We start from the raw sequence: 21039 nt of genomic DNA, 5'->3' as shown, positions 1-21039 counted from the left end.
CTCCTTGTATTAGCTTCTGGTGGTGTCAATTATCTCTTGAATATAAACTCCAAGGCAGTGAAAGGACCATTGGCTTAACAAGGCCTACCTAAATGTATGTATATCGATTCAGGAAGAACGTTGAAACCTGATATGTATATATATATAAATATATAAATATTTATATATCTATATATAAGCAGAATTTTGCTATATATATTCATAGATAAACAGAACTAGCATTGTTTGATACAGGTGACTCATGCCTACAGTGGAATTTTGACCTTCCTTACCGGTTTCTGGACATTCAATCAGTAAACCAAAACATACCACCCTTTGAGGAATAACAGACTAAATTCCAGTAAGGTTCTTGCCCCTTCAGCCTTTATCACATAAAAATATAGATCCATATAAACCCTGGGAAACTGCAGCTTACCCAGGTAAACATCTTTAGTTCCGAGTTCAGGAATGTGATAGTCCACATCTTCATTCACGTAGAAGTGAAACGGCTGGAAAGTGTCGAATATGAAGTCACCCATGTATTCGTCCATGTACGTATTCAGGACACGTCGGTCAAAATTATCGATGGCTCTGCCTCCGTACATGACCTATAAAAATTAATCAAAATGAAAAGTAGAAAGAAAACATAAAAGGTAAATGACAAAATGCCTGTTTTATCTGATTGAGTTGTTTTAACTGATACATACTTCTGGAGAAAAGCTGTCATACTATGTACTTCAAGAACAAGTTTAAAGTGGATACAGACCCAACCATCAATTTTGTCTTGTATAACAGAGTTTTTAGTGATGAAAAACTCCCGACCCCCTTTCCCAAACATTTGAGAAAAATTTTCCTTCTTCTGGGAGATATCTTAGTTTAAATGTCACGTTTGGGGGAGTGCCATTTTGTAAATCTGTGATGTCATAGATCCACTAGGATCGAGGGAACCTTTTATTTTGTCTGTTTTCATTTTCATATTTTCAAGGTAAAAATTAACAATATACAATAGAACCACTCAGACTATTGTACAATATTTAAAAACAAAATTCGTACAAAATCAATTTTCTTCTTTTTAACATCATACTTTGTACTGCCGATATTTCTTTCAATTTTTAAGAACTGTTTCTCATGATTATTTTTCTGTACTGCCAAGCAGTTTTTAAGTATTTCAAATGTTTCTCACACTTCAGGATAATATGAATTATTACGTAGACATACCTCTCCTATTAGATACTTCAGACTGTTCCAAGGTATTTTCGTGTCCCCTTGTTCAAATGCCTTGGTCAGGTACGTGTTCAATATCTCCATACAGACTCTGAAATCGGACTCGTTAAAGTCGTAAGGCACGTTCCATCCGATCTTGCCGTACTTGCGACGTTCCTGAACCACGGCGTGAAAGAATCCCAGGACGAATACCAAGGGCTTGAAAGCCTGATGAGGACAGTCTTCAAGTACTTGGGACGATATCTTGTGGTAGGTACTGCGGAGATTTAGCTTGAGACCGTTTGGCGGTTCCGTTACCACCTATGACGAAACAAATAACAAATAACTATATAAGGAGATGAATGCATTATGATCTTAATAAGCCGAAAGCGTACCTTGACATAGAGAATCGTCAACAGATTACTTCTTTTAACTTATTTCATTCTGTCACCTAGAACACACAAATGATAAGAGTAGCTTATTTCTTTCTAGTATGGCACTGGCATTAGCTCTTTGATTAGTAGCTGAAAGCACACCTTGACATAGAGAATCGTTGACAAATTACTTCTCTTTTACATATTTCATTCTGTCACCTCAAAGAGGAAAGTGATAAAGAGTAGGACACTTCTTTCTAGCATGGCACTGGAATTAGCTCTTGGATTAACACTGGGATTAGCTCTGGCATAGCAACTGGGATTACAAGACTAGGCTTTACCTTAACAAAAGAATCAATGTTATTCAGTTGATATTGGAAAACTAAACCCCAGCAGACATTACGATTTTATTTGTTCTCTTTTTGTTTTTATTCTTACATTGATTATTCTAAAATATAAGATTAGTACGACAGTCCTGAACACATATGCTCCTTACACAGATATTTTTCAGATTCACTGAATCCATTTTATCTCCTTCAAAAACCATTTTGATGCGATAATACATATCCACTGTCAGTGAACAAGATATGTAAATGCCACAATGTCTATGGCATTCCTATTTATTCTTACATGGCCTGTGCATTTGAAAAGGGTTGGAGTTCCATAACACTAGTTTTCCAGTGACCTGGCTTTTAATATTTGACCCTATATAACCATCTGGATTGTCAATGAGCAAAATAAAAACAACAATAATTCACGCAATCTCTTTTTACATACAGCACCGATATTGAAATCTATCGATTCTTGTAATCCTGGCTACAGTGATTACACTGCATGCATGCATACGTATGGACGATAAATAAGGGGTTAATCAACGGTCTAGCGTGCGTTACTCACAGGATTAATGCACGATCGGGGATAATGCAAGCGATGCATGAGGGCGGAGCCCGAGTGCATCCAGCGATAGCATTAACACCCGGAGTGCATTAATCATGTGAGTAACGCACGCTAGACCGTTGATTAAGCCCGTTCATTCATACACTACCATTTTGTGTGGGGGAAAAATCATAAAACAAAACATTTTTGGTTACATATAACCAAAGATTTATTAAAGTGATGCCCTGTAATTTTACCGTGCGTTACTCACAGGATTAACCACGGTCAGCTGACCTGAATGGACCAATAGGATTTAGGAATCTTTACTAAGTATGAATGAACCAATGTTTACTGTTTCAACAACAAACCTTGAGAGATCTCTGCAGGATGCCAATAGGGAATGCAGGCGTAGGGTCAGTGGTCAGCCAGAGTCTAAAATCTGGATGAGGTTTGGTCAGTTTCTCCAGAGCTTTCTCCAACTCTATTAACCATTTCACCAAAAGATGGCAGTTTTGTAGCATCAACCATTGACCACGAGCAATAGCTGTTTCCAACAGTTGTAAGGCGGCCTGTGTACAAAAAAGGGAAAAAGAAGATAAACATAACAATTTGAATCTATTACAAATTAATGTACTGATGAATGTCTCATCTTGGATTGTCCTTGTTTCTGAGTTATGATCAAAAATACTACTCATTTTGTTGTAAAAATTCTTTGTGATAATTAAGTGTGGTGAGAGAAGAAAAGTATTGTACATGGCACAGAAAACAAACTGTTTGTCCATTAAAAATTAATTAATTGATTGTTAATTTATCAATAAATAAATTTAAAATAATGCAAATTGGATGGCTAGCTGACCTTTGAAACTGAGTAGGATCTTCAGAATTAGTTAGTATGAACCTACAAAACAATTTGTAGTAGTCACTTCATACGAGAAAAATGTTCAACTTTTTAACAAGATCAAGCTTTGGGTCTTTCAACATAAAATTAAAATTAAAATCAGAATTAGTTAGTATGAACCTACAAAACAATCTGTAGTAGTCGCTTCATACGAGAAAAATGTTCAACTTTTTAACAAGACCAAGCTTTGGGTCTTTCAACATAAAGTTATACCCATTTAAAATAGATGATTCGCTATTTCATCTTCCATGATTACGAAACAACTTCATACCTTCTCTTGCCCCTGTCCCATAGAGAGGAATTTCAACTTGTTGCCTCCGAATCCCGACCTCTCGGCTAACTTCATGAGATCGCTGGCGGGGTCCGATCCAGGGCTGAGGATGAAGACTATGGGTGATAACGGGGTACTCTGTTCAAAGATGGCCTCGAAGCTGATGACCGGAGGTGTCACATACTTCTCCCCCATCCTCGAGGTCACGTAGTCTGTCACAGCACGGTAGACCCGGTCCACTCGGAAACAACGGAGGAGGAGCAGGCGCTGGAAGTCGTTCAGGGAATCCTTGTACTTCATGGGAAACTTGCTCTGTTCTGGATTGTCCAGGTCGAACCACTAGAGAAACGGGGAAGAGAAAGAAGACGATCTGGATGATACCATTTTGGATTTAAAAAGTATCATCGACAAGAATCCAGTGTCATCAACCATCGATCTAACATTGATCTAACATATATAATAATAAAATATGGAAAATTTATATTAATACTGCTATATGTAAAGAAAAAAAAAACCTGTTGCCCACATATCAGTAAAAGAATGATTTTGAAGAAAATGATACACCACCCCCCAGGTACTTTATCAAAACGTCTGGGACCTTACCTTCTTCCAATCCTTTTCATTCCTGTCGATGTCGTCCGGTAGAGAGCTGAAGACATCGGCGAGTTCCTGAAGTTTCATGATATCTTCCCATCCCTGTTCCGGGATCCACTGGTGTGGACGGCCTCTCCTGTTCTTCTCCAAGGAGAGGTTGCCCTTGATGAAGAAGTCAAGCTCGTCCTGAGGGAGGTTGCCCTCACTCTGTTCAAGCTTTATAGTCATTTGAAAGGAAAACAGTAACTTGTGCTTCTCAAAGAGACCTATCGAGAAATAAAAAAAAAACGTGAGCCGTCGATGAGAAGACAATGCAAATGAGAAGTGTATCTTATTCTCGATTGAAGAACCTGATCTTTTGAGATCTACTTTGACAGAATTGTCAAAAGTAACCTCTTTAGTTTTCTTCCTGGATCTTTATGAAATATGGACAAAACAGTTCATGATTTAATGTTTCTTTAGGTTTCTAGGTTTGCCAACACTAACGCATAAATAAATACCTAATTTCCATGTTAAATGGGACCTTGTACCATTGCCAAAATTAACACAGTAAATCTTCTTCTCTAAAACCTAAGGTCCTTTTCAAGTTCCTCCTGTGAAGTTAACAGTTTTAAAAAAAGTTGAATGTTTACAGTCTTGTATCAAGGTAAAGGCTTTCACACACGACTTTACAACAGTTAACCCCTTGTCACTAGTAACTTGTCACACCCACACCACACCCACCCCAAGCGTGCACAATTCAAGCAGTTGCTTCCAGGGCACTACAGTGTCCCTTGGAGGACTTCCCATAGGGTGCAGCCACAAGATAGGTGCACGCAACTACACTTAAACATTACCCCACTGGTCCCCATTTATACACATGGGTGGTGAGAGGTAATGTAGATTAAGTGCCCTGCCCAAGGACACTACGTAATGATTCTGGCCAGGACTCGAAGCTGCAATGCTTAGATGTCAAAGTCTATTGACCACAATACTCCCTCCTTGGTTGTAAAACATGACAGTTTTTGGGTGCTCATAATGATTCAATGTCTCCTCTTACCTGTACAAGCATAGTTGTAGACATTGTGGGTGAGGGTGTCCATGATGTTACGTAACCGTTTCACCACGATGGAATCCGGGAGACTCTTCTTGAGAGAGAAAGTAAAGACATCGAGGAAGGATGCCAGGGAGTACTGGTACATGCTATTGATGAGCGCCATCTCCGAGAGGACAAAGAACAGGATCGCTCCTCTCTTGGCTGCTGGCCTGTAACCGTCTCTCAGCTTGTCGATGTCGATAGCGGTCGTGGCTGCTAACTTCAACTTCTCCGAGACCTTGGTAGGAAAAACGAGTGTGATTTCTTTGGGCCAGTGAAGTACTATTAAGCATGTTATATCTTACTAGCTAGGTATTACACGATGATGGTATAAATTGTTATCACGCACCACCATCAACAACCCCTCACCCCCCTGCCCCCACATTACCATTTGATAATGTTTTTCAAACCGTTCAAATGTAAATGGGTAGAGCAATTATCAGGAGAGGAATGTTACTTTAATTTTATGCTTTGCTAATAGCTTCATCTGATGTTAAATTTAACACAAGAAAAACAACCATCGTTTGAGTTTGTTCCAAGAATGCTTGAAGAAAAAAGAAAAAATCCAATTTTATAATATCCATGGTACATGGACCCCCCCCCCCCCCCCCCCATTGGCATTTACTTGATTATTAACTTGTTTAACTTCATTCAATTTGGTATTTTTCAAATGACCTGATAAATAATTCCCAACAAATCAGTTTATTTGTGCTCCAATTAAAAAACCCAACAACAAATTTCAGTTTGCTTTTTTTTAAATCTTGTCAGTTTCATTTAAACTTGCTTCAGAATCATTACTTGAGAAAACTGTTGTATTGGGTGAATAAACACAGCCACAGATCATAAAAATCTAACCAAAAATCAGCACAAAATTCAAATCCAATAAATTTGATTCCCATCCAGCCTGATCCTGTGATGCAATGCTTTACAGTCAAATACCTCAGAAGCCTTGGATTTGGTCTCCTCCAGAGTCGCCACCAGTTCTACGTTGTCCAACATGTTGCCAGTAGACGTGGCCAATTCCCTGAGGAGTGAATCTTCCAGGTCTTTTAGCAGTTTCTTGTTTTCACTCGTCTCTTGAATGAGTCTCTCTCTCTGTTCTTCGAGTTCTTTACGTTCAAAACCGACGATTACGCTCAGCAATTGGTCTTCCAGACCCTGTTTGAAAAGGAGGTCAAAACAAAACAAATTGTCCAATTTTTTTCCTGAATTCAACCAGAAAGGTTACACAAAGTGCCCTGTCATTCTTTTTTTCTATATGTAAAGATTTACAAATTTCATGGAGAATTTCAGTCAACCCCTTTCTGCAACCACCAGCAAAACAGGATAAAATATGAAGATAATGTTCTTGTCATAGTAGTTTGCCTGTTTAAATGGCAAAAGATGACATGAGGTGCATGAATGGATAATTCAACAAAACGATGGCGTGCGACAAAATAAAGACAATGCCAGATTAATTTGTCAACTACATTCCACAATGATCAATTAATACAATACTAAAACACTAATAGAGAAGCAAGATGTCACAATAAACTTGTCACTAAATAAGTCATGAATTAGAGGCTTAAAGGTATGCTGTATTTTGGACCCAAATATGCTAGATATTCAAATATGGTCACTATTGGTCAGAATTCTTAAACTGTTTTTATTACAACCTTCAAGGAAATTTTCCACACTGGGACATTCAGTCAACTTGTGTATTCCTTAAAAATGTCTGAGAACAATTTGGAGAGTAAGTTATAGCATGCTATAATTTGGGGCCTACACTGGCTACCTTGAAACATGATAACGAGATATGGCTTTGTCTTACAACATAGGTAAATTAATCCAACAGTCACTCCATACAAGACTGTCAATCTAGGGGTGATTGCAGGATTTAATAAGGAGCGGGTGTGAAACCCTGGGGTTGTTGAATTGAATCTGACTCCCAATGTAGGGAGGTCTGGGAGCAGCCTTCCCCTCTCTCCAAATGTTGCATTCTGCACCCATTTAAAAAAAACGACACAAGATGTTAATGATGTTAACCAAACCTCTAGCATGACTGCATAGTTGCTGATCATGGCCTTCGTGATCATAAAACATCCGCAGACAATGAAGCATTGCAGAGTGAACAGATGGAACCCCCTTATTTTTTTTTTGGGGGGGGGTGATAATTTGAGTAGATTGTCATGATTTGAACCATACCTTTAGGGTGACAGTATAGTTGATGACCATGGCTTTTCCAAAGACAGATGGTGTGTATTTGGGATTGGAGAGCTTGGTGTTCAGGTAAAGTCTAAAGTTTGGATCATAATCGACTTCCTTATCGCCGAGCATGATGAACTCCCTGCCAGCCTGACCTGATATCGCAAACGGACAAACAAACCCAAACGAAAATAAACTTTGTTGTAATTACATACATGACTGGAGATTTGTTATAAAACAAACATTGAAAAATATTACATAGTCTTTTAACTTTTGGAATCAAAGTCAAAACTGAGGTAAAAACAAAGGAATGAATGAATGAATTTTAAGAGGGGCAAAAATTGCTGCACTTTATGGCTAAATAAAAGATATTTGATAAAATTTGTAAGTTTCTAGCCAGTTTTCAGTTGTTTACTTACATAACTTCATAGTAATATAATTTTGACATCATTTTATACATACAAATGCTCTGAAATACTTCTTCTGACCTAATTATAATGCCTTGTCTTGTGCAAGTTTAATTTGCCACCAAGGCCTTGGTCTGCTTATCTTAAATTCATATCAGAAATTGGAATGAAATGTGAATTACCAAACTGTTGGCAACCTGACTAAAATGAGGGGGGTGGGGGATGTGGCTGGGGGAGGGCTGGGAGGTACTGATAAATATTGGAGATCCAGTATTTGACCCATCTCATATACATTGTTCTCCATGAATGCAAGTAGTCCAAACATGTACTAGAATCTTTGTTTTGATCATGCAGAAATACCTTTGATGTTCTTCTCCAAGACGTTGTCAATGACTGGGTCGATGTACTCGTCCACATCTTGGAACAAGAAAGGAAATCCGTATTTGATGGCCAGCTCTAACTGCTTAAGGAAGTCTGAGTCATTGAAGGTGCACACCTAAGAACAAAAAAGGAAATATAAAGTCATGACATTGCTGAAAAAGGAAAATAACAAAAAAATTAAAAAAGGTTCTATTTTCACCTTCCTAAAACAAATAAAAAGTCTTCTTATAGCAAACTATAAATTTAATACATAAAAGTGAAAATTGTCCCACTAAGAAACAGAAACTGAAAAGAAACATGATCTATGCTATATTGTAGGATATTTATCACTAGTCTAATTGTTCATCATGTGGTTGGTTCTTAACCACTCATCACAGCCTTCCTTCTTATTCTAATTTGTCAAAAAACTTTCCAAACTAACCTTGAGATTGTTAGGCTCTTCCTTTTTCTTGATCCAGTTGAGTGCTTGTTGCTGAGGGTCGATACAGAGGGGGAATCTACTGGCCCTGGTGGTCAGGATACCATTCTGTATGGACAACTCATCTGGAGGCAGGCCCTCAGAACCCCATCTGTTGTGGTAGAAGTCAATCATCAAATTAGGTCGATTAAAATATTTTAAAAATGAATCATAAAAAAATTAGAATAAAAGGAATAATTTATTGTATCTCCCTTTGAAGCCATACATAGTATTTGCATGATTTTATCAAAAAATTCCCCAGGTAAAAAAATCACATTAATTTTTACAAATCTCAGAGTGAATGATACATGAAAGAGCTACAGACCAGGCTGTGTACAGTAACTGTTGAGCTGTGGAGACTACATTCGTATTATGTACATAGTTTGTACTTTGTGTAAACCATTCCACAGCCTCCGCAGACTCCCCAGGTTTAAGGTTTTTTATAAAATACTGACCGACTGATTTCCACGTCGTCCGTCAACAGGCCTTCGATTCTGAAGTTATCGCTGAGAGGTATCCCTCTGTCCCTGACATCATTCTGCCAGTCTACGTAGATCAGCTGGTTTCTGAAGTCCCACGTGAAGGCTCCGACATAGCTCAGGAAAGCAGACGAGACCAGACAGTCACCCAGGAGACGGATACGTCTGGATTTCAGCTCCTCCAAATCTTTGGTCCATCTAAGATGGAAGACAAATATTATACCGAAAATGAAGTGCAATTGGTCTAAAACTGTATCTTAATACAGTCAGAGGCAGAGTATGCTCTGAGAGTGAACAGTCGAAAAGAATATAAAGGAATAGTGAGGAACAGAGTTTATGTCCGATGTAGTTTATTATTAGTATGCATTGAGTAGTACATGATAGGCTACACAACATACACTGTTGATGCACAATGCCACGGCATTCCGATAGCTTGTGAAGGGATGGGGAAGGGGATTTATATAAACACTAAAAAGGATGGTAAAAACGTCAAGCCTTTGCTTAAAGTTATGACTGGGGCACAAATGCAGAAAGCAGGGATGAACGAGTCAAAGAATTCATAAAATCAATAAAACGGATTCTTGATACATAAATACCCACACATATGAATAGGTGAAGCATGTAAACAAAACGATGGAGGGAAATTTAAACTCAAATTTAGTAGTTAGAGGCATCAAAGTATGGCTTACGGAACTTCGAGTAGATTTATATTAAGAGAGAGCAGAGAGGGGAAAAAATAGCTCTACAATTTCATTTGAAGCACATAGCCTTCTCTTATGTATCTTGCACCATCCTCCCAATCCCCCCCCCCCCCGCCCCAATCCCTCCACAAATGAATTGAGACAAGATAAGACCATCCTACAAGGTAACTTAAAAGTTTCCAAACACTTCAGAAATTTCAGGTCAAAGCCAACAAACTTGCATCAATCATCTTCTGACTGATATTCAACCCATTTTTACGAACCTGACGTTTTCCGATCCCAGACCAGAGATGAGCTTATCGGCGGCTATCAGACGTCTCTCCATGATCTCTGCCTCTTCCTGCAGAGCCTGCTTCTCGTTGATGGCTTCCTCGTACTTCCTGCCGAGCTCGGCCAGTTCGTCCTCTAATGATTTCACCTCTGCGTTGATTCTATCCAGATCTCTCTTGGCCTGGAAGAATGTCTTCTCCAATCTGGCCACCTGGGTTATGTCAAAAGAATTAGCAAAGAGACATTTCTCAAAAAAGAAATTTTATTTAGAGACTAACCTACTTTTTCAATGTAAGAATGGTTTGACATGACAAAGCATATTCAATTATTTCTTAAACTCTGATTCTTTTTTGGATAGTTTCTTTCTTTAAGCAGAGCTTTGAAATTTCGCAGTCTTGATAATCTCGTAACCATCGAGCGATGACGGTAGGTGATATAGTCCAGTACACCACAGTCTGTGCAATTTTTTGGCAATTATGTACAATTCACCACAGGAACGGAAAAAAGATATCTCCATGTGGTAAGATATATGTTTCATGTACCCTTTCTCCCCTTTGATTATAAATGTCACAAGTATTGGTAATTTTCTTAAAACCTGTGATCAAAGTTTTTGTGCAATTTTACCAAAAAGAGGGAGAGAAAAATTACACATATGTCTGATAATATTTCTGACTATACCTTTTCTCTCTTTGGTTTAATTTCTCTGGCTACACTGCAGTAGCCCATGACAGCCACCACAAACTTGAGGAGACCAGCTCCCGCCATCGAAACACTTTTCATCTCCTCGGTGCTGATGTCTAGATCTTTAAGGAAACCTTTCACGGTCTTAACCTGTGAAAAAAACACAAAAGGTTTCATTTCATGATTTTTTCTCATAGGAATAACAATGGAACACAAAAGGAAGTAAGCAAGTTCAAATATTAAAAATAAAAAGGGAAAAATTCTTAATGCAATAAAACATATTCTGAAGCAGTAATGTAAGGCCAGTGTTTACTGCCAGGTAAAGATCCATGAGGGAAAAGGGGGGGGGGATTTTGTGGGGCAGTGTACAGCCCCTTTTCAACCCCAACAAAAACTGAAAAGTAGTTATTATAGCACCACTGTGATTGTAGACCTTATTAATAGACCTAAACCTAGCCTTGCAGCCAAAACATGCAGGTCTACAGGAAGGGACCCCCAGCCTCCTCCTCCCCCCACGTGAAAGTCGACTTCAATGACCTCATGGTCAATCCTCTCCTTCTTAAAACCATGGTTCCACTCCTGAATACTACAGAGCATTCTCAAAACATTTCGACTCATTTGTAGAGCTAAAGTTTAAGCAGAACTTTCAACTACTCATCCGTGTACCTGTGTCTGGCCGATACCATCGACATCCAGTTCCTGTAAAGACTTGAGGAAGTTAGCCTCGGCCATCATGGCCTTGGCTGATTTCCAGGAGACCTCGCGGATGCCCCGGAGCACCACGATACATTCACACACCATCTGGACGGCCTTGGGTGGCTTAGCGAAAGCCCTGCGAGGGAGAAGGCAAGCAAATTATCAACAGAAGGACTAAGCAAAGAAATCATCTTTTGGTTATGACGTAGAGTATGTAGAAGGCAAAAAAGACACTGGTAGATTGGAAAGGACCGTTGACTAAATGCATAGAATTCCTTTATGAACCAAAGAAAATTAAACATAATCAATATTCTGAGTTACATTGACATTTACAGGTGATATTTACCATTTTTTGGCTACTTAAAAACCAAGTTAATGTTCTTATCCTTTTATCATATGCAGATTAACTTAATCCTTTCTGAATTACCTGATCTCTGTGACATCAGATCTATCCAAGTCTTGAAGAGCAATTCTGGCTGCTTCAAGAGCAGGGAGTGCCTCAGTCAAGGCATCTTCGGCCTCTTTCTGTTGACAAAACACGAACGATAACACAGAAGTGAATACACACTGAAAAATTTGATCCATAAGAAATATAAAGTGATATAAACATATGAAGAACTTAGGGCCTACTGAGGTCAAGATAAGCAATCGTGTGTAGCCGGATAAACGAAATCATTCTAAACTTGAAAAAATGATTAAAGAGAGAATACTTAGTTGAGCTACAGCTCTGCCAGATCATACACATCTTTCAGTGTGGCCTTCTTTTTTACTACTTTATTTATAATGTTTACTCCTTGTCATGCACTTTTCCAAATCTTTGATTGTCAAGACTACATTATCAAACAGTATTACTTGTTAACATCTAAGTCTCTTGTGAGACAGAAGCAAAGAAATGATAAAAAAAAGAAATAAATATATATATAAAGTATAACTAACCTTCTCTTTTGAAATTTCTACACTCTGTACTTGGATGTCTTTACTCTTAGAGACAGCAAAAGACTTCTTCTCCTCGGCCTGACTAGTTCTAGCCGAGATCTCTCCGAGTAAAACCTCGCAGGCTTCCGTCTTCTCGGTGACCGCGACCTTCTGGACGGCCAATTTTTCGTTCAGCTCGTTCAGCTGGACACTCGCCTCTGCGAGCTTGGCCATACCGCCCTCTAAACGTTTGCACTATAACAGAAGGAAAGTAATAGTAAAACTAGTAATAATCAATCTAAAATATATCAAACCTTTGAATGAATTACCACACAGATACTTCTCATGAAATGAAAACATAAACAACTAAATCACATAAAGTACAGTACCAAAGGAAAAAATTTTTTCATTTTTTTTCATTTTGTTTAGGTTTTGTAAAGCGCCTAGAGGCCTTTAGGTATTTGGCGCTATATTAAGAACTTATTTATTATTATTATTATTATTATCCCATGCAGCCCGGCTGCAGTGAAGTTGCAGTCCCTGCAGCATACTACTTTGTTACAGTGCCTAATCATAAAATGAGATGAAAGAAGCGCTCACCTGAGACAGAATGTATTCGTCCTTTTCATCTAGAAGTTTCAAGTAAGTGTTAATGAAGTCCAAGTAGTTCTTGGGTGTGACGTAGTTGTTTCTCCTCAGTTTCTGTGCAAACTTGACGCTGTAGTCGACCACCGACTGGTGGACAAAGACCACATGCTCAACCACGACTTCTTTCTGCTCTTCAGGTATACTCTTCACCTGCGTAGGACAACATAACAATGTCAGGGCAAACCAGGTATATAATCTTACAGCACTCACAATAAGTATTTTTCTGATTGATTTGATTTGATTTTTTTCATTTTTATTATCTTACTCCCTTTCTCCCTAGCTGGACAGGTTTTGCTTGTGTAACTTTCAATTTTTTTTTTTTAATTCTGTGTAAAAGTAAGTGGACCTGACGTTCGATCCTAGCAGGATCTTTACTGTGTCGTTATTAAGTTCAATGAAGACTATAACATGATGAAATTCAGTAACACAGTATACTGATGTCGTCAATATAAAAATTTCATATTACATTTAAAAAAAATTATACAATATTTATATTGAGGAGTACTTGATTGGTATTAAAATTTGTGACAAAATTTTAAAAAAGCTGCCTAATTTATCCTTGCTAAGCTTTAGCTTTAGCAATATCATTTATTCAGCACATATATAAGTAATTATTACATACTTGTAAAAAAAAAAAAATACCTGTGAATTTATTCTGCCTCAAGAAGAAAGTTCATAGACATCTAGTCTCTGCTTCATGTGAACCATCTTCAGTAAAATGTTAATCACAAATTATATTCAATGCTTGACCTTTCACCTGTCTTTAGCTTACCTCTTCGTTACCGAGGAATACATTAGCAACAGCCATCAGAGCTTGCACCGGCCAAGGCATAAACCAATCGATGCTGCAGTTGTTGACCAATCCGGGGAAGTTCCTACACCTGGTCCTGAGTGTTTCCCCTACAGGAGACATGGCCAGGACTATATGGAGATTATTTGTACACTTGGAGATAAAATACTGCCAGATAGCTTCCCTGGTCGGGGGTATTCCTTGCTTTGTGGCTTCATCTCTCATCTAACAAATACAAAATTAAAAAAATTCAAATGTTTTTACACAAGATATTTGCATCAAGATTGATACTCTTAATAATTCAGGTACAATTGTCACTTCTGTTTCTTTTTTCTTTTCTTAATCTTTGAGATTTCAGATGATTAATTATTGAATATTATATCCTTCAGATTTTTTTTTTCCGTAAATGATGGCAGCAAATCAGTAGCTGAGATATAGTTGAATCAAATTTGGGAGTCATGATCTCACCTGACCAACAATGTTTTCCTTCTCATCGTCAGCAAAGAGTGCAGGAACCATTCCAGATGTCAGCATGTTATTTATCAACTCCAGAAAACCTGGTAAGACCAAAAAAAGCAAGACAAGATTAGTAATACTTGCGATATGAACACACCTGCTCCAGGGAAATGAATATATGCAAATGTGATAGGAAACATGAAGAAAATATTACATAAATATATGGCCGAATTTTTTTGGAAGTCTCAAAATTTGTTGTCCCGCCAAGAGTTTCAGATGTATGCCAGAAGAAACAGAATTACTGTTTAGAAAACTCAACATGAATACAAACTAAAAAGTCAAAGGCATCATAAAAATGTAATAATAGTGGTGGGGGGGGGGGGGAATGAAGATGTGGAATAGATACCTTATGACTATCACTGATGTTAAAGTTTGTGCCTAATATCATAGATGACAAATTCATTGGTGAGATACTGTAGTAGCCAGTATAAACACCTACACAGCAGTGTTTATTTATATGCATATATATCTATATATATTATGCAAATACATGTAAATATATGTAATACCATGCACAAGTGTGTGCAACATGGGAGACAATCAATCAACCAGTAAAATATTTACCTTCCTGTGCAACATGTTGATCTGTAAACAAGAATACCATTTTCTTCCTCTCAATTCCAAGTTTGTTGTAGAGAATCTTCAAATCTTCCCGGAAGTTATTTTCATCGTAGCCTCTGCTCAGAGTGATCTCAAAGATTTCACAACCGGCGGCAAATGCAGCCAGTTTGGTCAGGCTCTGTTTTCCGCTTCCACCTGTAACATGACGTAACCACATATCCATCAAATAGGGCTTAAGAGTTAAACGGTTGTGAAGATGATGAAGACCTCTCTGCAGTTTCATTCATATCCAGGGATTCATACTAGATGCATTTTATATGATAAAACTGTACATTGTATTGAAATCTAATGACACTTTTAATATAATATCACAAAGCTATACAAAGCCCAGATGCAATGGGTATGTGAGATTCCATTGAAAAAGAAAAAAAAATTCTTACCCATGACATTTGTAAGAACCAAGATTGTGAGCAGCCTATTAATTTTATAAACATTGTTAAACTCACATAAACTCATAAAGCAAAGATTTTTTGTTATCATTATCTATTTCCTATTTGTCAGTTTCAATCACCTCATTTCATTTCTTATACAAGAAAAACCAAAAAAAATTGTCTTAGTTTACATATTATATAAAAAAATTCAAAATATAGACTTCCTGTCAATAAAATGACAAACTGATTTGTTAAGCAGAGCATCAAATTTCACAATGCTCTCTCTAGTTAGTACACTGTAAGATTCACAATTACTATGTGCCCTCCTTCCCACTAGACCAGCACAATACCATCCCAGTGTCAACAGCGTAACTTACCAACACCAACAAGCAAGGCATGGCCTTGGTCCATCCTAATGACTCTATGTATTCTTGTCAGGTGTTCCAAAGCGTCATCGAAGAGTACGAGATTCATTGGAGTGTTGCTGTCGTTGTACTCCTCAAGAATCTAATAAAGATGAAGAGAAACAAGACATACCAGGGGTAAATATCATCATTTTCTTTCTAGAGATTAACCCCCTCAACCCCCCCCCCGGCTCATCACATTACTACCGTATTTTCTTGAAATAATTCAACATTTTAATCAGATTTTTATACACTGATATTTTTATCTCCAGTGAAAAGGAAAATTTGACGGAATTAACTAAAGACCAGTTGGAACTATTACAGTTGAACAGTATTTTAATATCTCACAAAATTGTAATACCCAGGTTGGTGTGCATTGTGCTAATCTAATCTTACAATCTAATCTTATACTCTTTCTCACACAAGTTTGTAAACCAAAACTTCATGAAAACCAAACTGCAGATTTAAACCAAGATGTATCATTTACTAGGCTGTGAATGACTATCACGCTACTTTTGCCATGCAATAATATATACAGGCTAAAACAGAGTTGGAGTTGCTGCTAAATAAACAAGTTTGAGTATTAATAGATCCTGGCAATTTTTTTGTAAACAACTTACACGTCACCCGTAACCACTTAACTTATGCTTCAGATATGAAATGATTATGTTATTTTCACTTCTTTCCCCCTATATAATAAACAACCACATATATTCCATACCTCTTGAAATAATGCCTTGCATGCGTCATAGTCCTGTATGTCTTCGTAAAGTCTCGGTTCTCCTTCGTCCAGAGCTGTGCGATAATCTCCAAACAGTACCGGCTCCCTCAGCACCTCGTCTGTATCGTCCTTGAAATGATCCTCAAGAACGGTTTTTATGAGTTTCTTTGCAACAGAAGAGAAGAAGAACAGATTTAGAGCACGACATTCCCAATAATGACACCTTAATTAATTTCAAAGGTAACTGTTTTAAATTTCTTTGATATTTCTTTAACTCTGCTCACACCAAAGTAAGAGGTTTGGAGAAGCAAGGTTTCTAAACTAAATATCACATGGGTCGACATCAAATTAGTTATTTGGAGTATTTACAGAATAGGTTCCATTGTAAACATCTCCATGCAAATCACATAGCAACCATGAGAAAAATGACTTTATATATCTTTGTAACCACCATCTTGTTAATGCCTCATATCACTTTCAAAGCCTTTACAAGCTTTTACCTGGACGTGAACTTTGTCTTCGGCGTTAATCAGTCTGTCGTAGAAGACCCTCAAGCACTCGTTGTGCCAGACTCGGAAGAACCCCCCGGCCTTTTGGAACCTGTCGGGGGTGGTGAGGAGGAGACCCTGGCAGACCCTCGATAGGTCTCGGAGATTGAAGATGTAATGAAATTTAGACGGTGTCGGAGGCAGTCCGTTGACGATCATCTTGTAGAGATCCAAGGTAGCCTATCAGGAAAGACAACAGATAGAGAGGCTTAATAATACAAAAGGGGGATAATGGCGATATCAGATATTTATAGTTATGAGATGATAATATTATGAGATGAGGCAACATTTGTTTTTGCTTACTATGCTGTTTTAGTCACTTACATTATTTGCATTGGCAGGGTTGTTTTTAACTATCGATGTTCTCAATTTTTCTATATGCACGTATGAACTTCCAAACGCGAAATACTATCCATAGCAACCGTAAATATACTATCCATAACAACCATAAAAATTCAATCTCAAATCATTTGAGGTAACTATTTGGAAAAGGAAGACCGTCAATTTTATAACATCACCTCTAACAAATCACCTCTAAACAAGCACAACTTTCTCCTCACTTCAGATAGACTCCAACGAGCCGTCCCTGAAAAACCTATCATCGCTTACAAACAACCCCGCAACCTACGAGACCTTCTTGTGCGTGCTGCTATTCCACCTCCAACTTCTAACCCTACACCCATTCAGCATGGTACTTTTCAAATGTGATCGTACTTCGAGATGCATCATCTGCAGCCACCACATTGTTGAATCCAATTCCATCACCAGCCACAGCATGCAACTCACACACAAGACTAAGGGTCACATCACTTGCACAACCTCTAATATCATATATCTGATCTCTTGTAGAGTTTGCGGCATCCAGTATGTTGGCAAAACCAAATCACCCTCAAGAAGCGATTCTATGGTCACAGATCCACAGTCAACACCATGAAGACTGAGACCCCAGTTGGAGAACACTTTAACCTTCCCAACCATACCATTAACGACATGTCCCTACAGGGGATTGAATAGGATTTTGCAGGTAGCGGTTGAATTTTCTGGAGTGGCGGTTGCCTGCGAATTCTGCGTCCTGGGGGAGGGGTATAAGGGTATATATATCCATTTCATGCCACAATTTAGTGAATTTTGTACCGGTCGATCAGAAGCGCGAGTGCCGGTCGGTGTTAGAATTTTTTACTTGGAGTACCGGTCGGCAAACGTTAGTGCTAGACAAGTCCGAACAGCGCCGACCGGCGTAGCTAAAACACTGCGTCCTGACATAGTACGAATCAGCAGAGAGGGGCTGTGGATGCAACGCCTTCGCACCATTCAACCTCATGGGCTCAACATTCAGGAAGGACATGACCAACTTTTCTTCTGTTTTCCCCCTCCTTCTCCCCTTGTCCCCCTTACCCCCCAAATTCACTCCTCTTCTCATAGCTCTCTTCCACCCTTTTTCTCCACACCTCTCTGCCTTTGTCTTTCTCCAGTTTATAACCTATCCCCTTCGCTTAATCCTCTTTTTGTCCCTCCACTGTTTATCTCCTACCTCTCCTCTTCCCCTGTTGGTTGGTTTCTTTCTTTCTTCTCTCCATCCTTTGTCTACTAATCCCCTTACATCTATCTCTTTGTGCTCACCATGCTCATTAACCTGTCTGTATTTTTGTGAGTGGTTTTGTCCCTTCTGTTACTGTTACTTGTCATTCAGCCTTTGAAGAAGATCCTGCTAGGATCGAAACGTCAGGCCAACTTACTTTTACACAATTTTATAACATAAATTATTTGTTTTACAATTTGAAGTTTTAAAAGTTCTACAGAATGATTGTATCCAAGTCTGAAAGAAGAGCGTGTGAGATTAAAATTTACACATAGAAGAATGATACTGACCTGTGTGATACTTGTGGAAATGTGTTGGATGCCCTCATCAAACGGCTGTAAGTGGCCAGCAAGGATGGACTCGTAGATGTGTTTCAGTGCCTCCTCCGATGGAAAGGTGATGTTAAAAACACTGAAGAGTGAGACGAACCTTGGATCAACTTCATTACGACCACCTCCGGCCTGGAAGAGACAAAAAATGTCAAAGATTTACACTTTACTGAAGCTGAAGAAGACTTTTATCATTAGTAACTAAACACTTGACAAATATTAAGGAAGGACGGACTGTACAGACCAATTCTTGGACCAAGAACTATAGCCAAATATTGGCACATAATAATGACATTTTTTGGCAGCTTTCAGATGGATTTTTGTTGAAAGAAACTTTCAAATCTCACCTTGCCCATGGATGCTAAGAATCCAATATCTCTGATGTATTTCAGGATTAGATCCTTCCCTCGGTCATACATCCCACCTTTCTCCAGGAGCAGCTTCAACAAAGCTATCGGCTGCTGAGTGCCGTACTCGTCGACCTGAGGCATATTCATGTCGTCCATGAATACCAACAGTCTCTTCCCGGGAGGAGGGCCGTACGTGTCCTTGGTCCTCTTCTCCACGTTGGCCTCCAGGTTTCTCTGGACGTCCATCGAGGTCGTACGAGAAGAGAAGTTGATGGCCAGAATGAGCTAAGAAAGGTAGAAAATACGACCAGAAAAGAAAAATTCATTTATCTTGGTGATGACAGATCTTACTAAGGTAAGTTACCTTTCCATACTGATATCCATCTCAGTAAGGCCTGCTAGACATTTCAAGGATTTTTATTTCTTTTTCTTTATGGTATGGAGGATGAAGGTGAATATTGAGTCATCAAAGCTAAAAAAAAGTTTGAATAACGGGTGCATATAGATGTCTAGGGATGTACAGGGATGTAATGAGATACTTATATGTAACACAGAGCTACAGATATCAAGTAACAGTTAGTGAATGAAGCAGTCTTGCAAAGAGTCAAGATTGATGGATAACAGGAATTGAAAGGAGTGACAATTGTGGGAGGGAGGGGGGGAGGGGATGTTGGAGGTACCATATAAAATGTTACTTAGTCATCTTCAAATAACTAATTACTCCCATTCTACAGATTCAACAAAGCAAGTCAATAATTAATTTATATAACAGAAAAAGAGAAGGTAGAAATACAAGTAAGAGGAGGGACAAGGGGGTGGGGAAAGTGGGGGGGAGGTGGATGGCAAATGATTTAGGGGTATAAAATATAGAATATTTGTATTTCTTGAGCAGTTAGTTACGTGTGTTTCTTGGTTAATGTTCCTCAGGAAGTCCTGAATGGTGGCCGTCTTGGAGGTCCCAGAGTCACCCACAAAGAGGATGGGCTGTTTGATCTTCACCATCTGGTCGAGCAGCCAGGTATTCCGGACCGTGTCCTTGGTGGGGACCAGAATCTCGTTGAATCTCTTGTCCGGGTCATGGACATACTTTGGTACATGCTCCGACCAGGGAACCCACTGTGGAATAAAAAGCATCAGAATTTTTAAGGGTTATTAAAAAAAAATTGTTCCTGAATTTCAAGTGGTATAGAAGTTTGTGTGCAATGTTGTCAATTAAAACTACATGCTCCGACCAGGGAACCCACTGTGGAATTAAAAGCATCAGAATTTTAGGGTTAAAACAAAATTTTGTTCCTGAATTTCAAGTGGTATAGAAAGTTGTCTGCAATGTTGTCAATTAAAATAGCAATCTCCATACACACACACTTCAAAGATACTTAGGGAGACATGAATCCACTCAAAATACCTAGTTAAAGAGGATAACACCACTTACTTGAGCCTTTTCCCCATCAAAGAAAAATTCATACAAGGTATCCAGTTGACCGGGAAGTTCCCCAGGACCAGCTCTCTGGTTCTCATCTGTCACCAGCGGCATACAGGCGACAGATTTGATATAGTCGTCAAATTTGACCCGACCATCATCGAGAAGGGATGCACCAATGGAGCAGTAGAGGGATTCCAGGAAGAAACACTCCAGTAGCGAGATGTCCAAGTTCTCTTTGTTAAGGAGAGCTTCAAGCATTCGACTCAATTGAACGACCTGAAGTGAGCAAAGATCAAAA

General features: G+C 38.6%; 1 protein-coding gene across 5 annotated transcripts in view; it reads right to left on the bottom strand.

Moving 5' to 3' along the window:
• LOC139966745 (dynein axonemal heavy chain 10-like) overlaps positions 1-21039 on the bottom strand; it is an 85486-nt gene that overhangs the window by 9090 nt on the left and 55357 nt on the right. For all 5 annotated transcript variants that reach the window (XM_071970069.1, XM_071970074.1, XM_071970071.1 and 2 more), the window contains exons 39-65: positions 20751-21017; positions 20219-20434; positions 19316-19603; positions 18930-19100; positions 17013-17240; positions 16513-16677; positions 15765-15894; positions 14960-15151; positions 14348-14436; positions 13862-14104; positions 13042-13239; positions 12463-12696; positions 11954-12051; positions 11497-11662; positions 10828-10980; positions 10143-10360; positions 9155-9376; positions 8664-8811; positions 8222-8357; positions 7455-7609; positions 6210-6428; positions 5235-5508; positions 4205-4461; positions 3602-3940; positions 2801-3001; positions 1198-1503; positions 416-587 (exon numbers count right to left, since the gene is read on the bottom strand). In XM_071970069.1, the coding sequence (XP_071826170.1) occupies positions 416-587; positions 1198-1503; positions 2801-3001; positions 3602-3940; positions 4205-4461; positions 5235-5508; positions 6210-6428; positions 7455-7609; positions 8222-8357; positions 8664-8811; positions 9155-9376; positions 10143-10360; positions 10828-10980; positions 11497-11662; positions 11954-12051; positions 12463-12696; positions 13042-13239; positions 13862-14104; positions 14348-14436; positions 14960-15151; positions 15765-15894; positions 16513-16677; positions 17013-17240; positions 18930-19100; positions 19316-19603; positions 20219-20434; positions 20751-21017 (5485 nt within the window). The remainder of the gene's footprint in view (positions 1-415; positions 588-1197; positions 1504-2800; positions 3002-3601; positions 3941-4204; positions 4462-5234; positions 5509-6209; positions 6429-7454; positions 7610-8221; positions 8358-8663; positions 8812-9154; positions 9377-10142; positions 10361-10827; positions 10981-11496; positions 11663-11953; positions 12052-12462; positions 12697-13041; positions 13240-13861; positions 14105-14347; positions 14437-14959; positions 15152-15764; positions 15895-16512; positions 16678-17012; positions 17241-18929; positions 19101-19315; positions 19604-20218; positions 20435-20750; positions 21018-21039) is intronic.

Source organism: Apostichopus japonicus, chromosome 4, assembly GCF_037975245.1.
Source record: "Apostichopus japonicus isolate 1M-3 chromosome 4, ASM3797524v1, whole genome shotgun sequence".
NCBI lineage: Eukaryota > Metazoa > Echinodermata > Holothuroidea > Aspidochirotida > Stichopodidae > Apostichopus > Apostichopus japonicus.
Note: the sequence above shows the minus strand (reverse complement) of the source record. Positions and strands in the feature narration are given on the sequence as shown.